This window comes from Staurois parvus, unplaced genomic scaffold, assembly GCF_062004578.1.
Source record: "Staurois parvus isolate SC_StPar_1 unplaced genomic scaffold, SC_StPar_1.0 ptg000056l, whole genome shotgun sequence".
In the NCBI taxonomy this organism is placed as follows: Eukaryota; Metazoa; Chordata; class Amphibia; order Anura; family Ranidae; genus Staurois; species Staurois parvus.
The window spans coordinates 12,556,167-12,560,196 of NW_028317852.1; the positions used below are offsets into that span (position 1 = coordinate 12,556,167).

A 4,030-nucleotide genomic window follows, 5' to 3' on the forward strand; every position below is an offset into this window, starting at 1 on the left:
AGTCAATATGCTGAATTATATGCAGTATTTTTGGCATTAAAACAAGAACAAAATGGAATGTGTCATTTATATACTGACTCATGGTCAGTAGCAAATGGATTAGTTACATGGATGATGAACTGGAAAAAGAACGCTTGGATGATACATAGTAAGGAAGTGTGGGGAAAAGAGGTATGGCAGGACATTGAAAGTTTTGTTCAAAACATGACTGTAACTGTTTATCATGTGGATGCTCATGTCCCTCTTGACTCATTAGAACGTTTGTTTAATTCTCAAGCAGACGCTGCTGCAGCCATATTCAAAACATCCGATGCAGAAAGAGAAGCTGAAATTCAGGAAACATGGCTGCAGGGTACAGCCCTTTGGGCTCACCAAAAAAGTGGACATCTTGGAGAAAAGGCCACTTACAGGTGGGCACAGGAAAGGGGGATACCATTAACTATGGACATAATTAAATCCATCATCCTTAAATGTCCAGTATGTCAACATGTACAAAATAGAGAAGTCCCACACACAGTGATGGGACACATTGGAAGAGGTAAGTTGCCAGGTCAGATATGGCAGATGGATTTCATTGGACCTCTCCCAGCAAGCAGGGGATGTAAGTATATTTGCACGGCGGTAGATACTTACTCAGGTTATCTAGTCGGGTTCCCCTGCAAAGCTGCTACTCAGTGGAGTACTTTGAGGACTATAGAAGTGATAACCCAATATTATGGAACTCCTTTGCAAATTCAGACAGACAATGGTTCCCACTTCACAGGACAACAGGTAAAAGATTATGCCATGCAGCATAACATTGAATGGGTGTACCACATTCCCTACTACCCTCAAGCAGCTGGGTTGGTGGAGCGAATGAATGGTATACTAAAATCCACTTTAAAGAAGTTGCAAGGGTCTGATGCATATGGTCAATGGCGAGATAATCTGTCAGAGGCCTTACAGATGATTAACAATAGACCTGTGACAGATTCTACCACTCCTCTAATGAGAATGTTGACACCTAATTTGACCATTGATGCAGTAAAAATAGAAACCCTGATATACTGGAAAATGCATGAGAAAGCTAAAACACCTCTTAGGGCATCTCCAGAGGCAGCTGGATTGGACCTATATTCCATTGAGACCGTGGTGATCCCACCAGGAAAGGTAAGAATAATCTCAACAGGAATAGGCTGTCAGATTCCTCTGGGACATTATGGCCAATTAGCAACTAGATCAAGTATGGCGGTCCGAGGAGCAGTAGTTCTGGGAGGAGTAATAGATGCTGATTACCAGGGAGAAATCAAAGTAGTGATAATCAACCTTAGCACTGAAGCTATGATTTTACCAGCCCAGGACCGAGTAGCTCAATTACTTTTGATTCCTTTGTATATCGCTAACATTAAAGAAAGCGAAGCTCCCACAAAGTTAACGGTTAGAGGAGACCAAGGCTTTGGCTCTACTAACACAGTTAATGTGGGGGCTAAAATTTGGGTACAGGGGGCATCTGGTCCCCCGGAACCTGCAGAAGTAATAGCTGTGGGTAAGGATCGCACCCTACTGATCATGAAACCAGGCAGAGAAAAGTGGGAATATGTCCCACAAGGAAAATGTTATTTGCGAGAATGATTCATACTGTATTGTCTTTCACAGAGCAACAATGTACTTACCTTCAGTCTTGGAATCCTTGGTATCGTGTGGTTGGTGGAATTAGAGGTCGGAGCGTGGACTCCGGGAGTTAAAGTAACAGATACCGGCAATGCCAGAATGAGCTGGGGTTGGAAAAGCATGCGTACGAATAGAACTCAAGATGATTTTATATGCCCAGCTAATCAGCCCTGCCTCATTCTAAATATAACCTTCAATGGTACTGTATGGACAGGAGCTCCAATAGAGGGTTACAAGCCAACATATGCGGTTCATGGAAATGAAGGTGTGATAAATGTAATCTCTGAAGTTAGCATTTGCTGTTGCCAACAGGAAGCAAGCTTCATTTATTTGTCAGCTGCAAATAGGAGGTCTGTAACAAGAAACTGTACCACTAAGACCAAAGCAAGTACTGTTTTTCAGTTTGCTCTTAATGAGACAATCATTATGACTTGTACCAACGCCAGTGAAATCCAAGGAAGACCATGGTGGGGTCAGTACTTAATCTTCGTAAATTCAAACACCACTCGTATCGACCCCGGACATATTAAAAGATTGCCTTCTACATGTGAAAAAGTGGGTCAACATGCACAGAAAACTGTTATACATGCTCAAATAATATTCCCAAGTACTGTAAAAATCTGTATGAAACGGAAAAAGAGGGCATGGTATGATACATTGCTTGGGGGTTACGGCTCCCTAACAGGAACCTTAAATGGGTTTGATATTGAAACACTAGCAAATAGAATGTCTAATGCTGGGAGTAAGATTAACGATGCTTTAACTATGCAAGCTAAATGGATGCCTACTATATTTCATCCAGTTAGTAAGGCTGCTGGAGTTGATAACATGATGCTTCATCTAACAAATGCTTCAAATAATTTTGCAAAAGGTTTTGACACTAATGTTGCAAAATTTATTAACTGGACAGTGTGTACATTGCAAACCATGTATGAGCAACAACAAAAAGTTAATATGCAGGCTACGTTGATGACCGGTAATGAATTAGTATGGAGGACCGTGTTCAACAAGAATGTCCCCATAGATATGTGGATACATTTGGATGCTCAAAAGATGATTTGTAATGACACTACCTGCCTTGGGACAATAATAATGTATAATATTACTAAATCAACTATAATGTGTAAATTTGTTGTGATGCCTTTGATTATTGGTGCGCCTGGCGCTCAACATTATTGGAGCCCAGAACTATATGGCACCCATGTAGATAATGATAATAAGACTCATGATCTTTCTTTTTGCGATGATACTTTAGAGGGAAAAATCTGTAAGCAACAGTCTTCTGTATATGAGCCATGCTTGTTACAGAACACTGTAAATATATGTAAATGGACCATCTTACCAATTTCCTATGAGATGATGATTGAAATAGCTCCGCAAACTGTGTGTATGGTGACCAACACTCCCGTGATAAAGGGAATGAGAGTTCCCTTCTCAGGCTGTGTTAGTAACCTGTCTTCTTTAATTTGGCACAATGAAACCTTTATATTACAGGGTGACAAGGAAGAATCAGTCCAAGAATATTGGAAGGGTTTTTCATTGGAGATCCCCAATTGGGAGTTCAATTTAACGGTTTTGAAACAATTAATGAATGAATCAATAGAAGTCCAACAACATATCAAATATTTAAATAAGACGATTGCACAACACATTGTGACTGCGACCATAGTAGGTGGAAAATTGATAAAAGTGGGGTCTAGTATAGCGGAAGCTACTTCCCATCACTGGTGGGATGTGTTTCTAGGCTATTCCCCTTCAGCTACTAAGGTTCTGGATTTTCTGGTTCACCCTCTACTGATTATTATGATTATAATAGTTTTATTAACTCTATGGAACTGTTATATAGCTTACAAGCTATTTTGCAAGCGACCAATTATGGTCATGGCAACTTATGTCACTTGAGTTTCAATCAAGGACCGATTGTGATACATATGTGACATGGGTGTATAGAATGTATGTGTGAAGGATGATTGACACTCAATTGCCATAATTTTAGTAGGATATATCAGTGGAGGGGTAACTAGAGTTTAGAATAATAAGACAAGGACATTAAGATCTATCAAGGCTAGATCTATGATTCATAGTTACCAGATGTGCAGTTGCAATCAGTCAAGGATTTATAGTTATAAGATATATAGTCGAACAAGTCAAGGTTCATACTCACAATAGTTACACAAATAGAGTCTACTGCGCATGGCAGTAAACAAGGACACTGCAAATTATGTATATAAAAGACGGGGGATTCTAGGGGAATTTGGGACTCATTGAAGACGCGGCAGACGTGCCTTGCGGTGATTTCCCGGATTTCCCCTTTGCTGATTGCTGAGAGTCCCCCAATCGTTGGGCAACGGGTGATGCTACAATATCCGGTGATGTATTG

At 40.4% G+C, this 4,030-nt stretch overlaps 1 protein-coding gene across 1 annotated transcript; it reads left to right on the forward strand.

Annotated features, from left to right (window-relative positions):
- The first annotated feature begins 341 nt into the window (after positions 1-341).
- On the forward strand, positions 342-3,690 carry LOC149470000 (uncharacterized). The gene is made up of 2 exons (XM_089668369.1): positions 342-410; positions 1,636-3,690. The coding sequence occupies exons 1-2, from the start codon at positions 342-344 to the stop codon at positions 3,550-3,552; spliced, it is 1,986 nt and encodes a 661-aa protein (XP_089524495.1). The 3' UTR covers positions 3,553-3,690.
- The last annotated feature ends 340 nt before the right edge of the window (positions 3,691-4,030 follow it).

Coding starts and splice junctions, on each gene's coding strand:
- LOC149470000 (XM_089668369.1), top strand. CDS start 342: ATGGCTGCAGGGTACAGCCCTTTGGGCTCACCAAAAAAGTGGACATCT. Junction 411..1,635: donor GGAGAAAAGGCCACTTACAG/GTGGGCACAGGA, acceptor TGTCTTTCACAG/AGCAACAATGTACTTACCTT.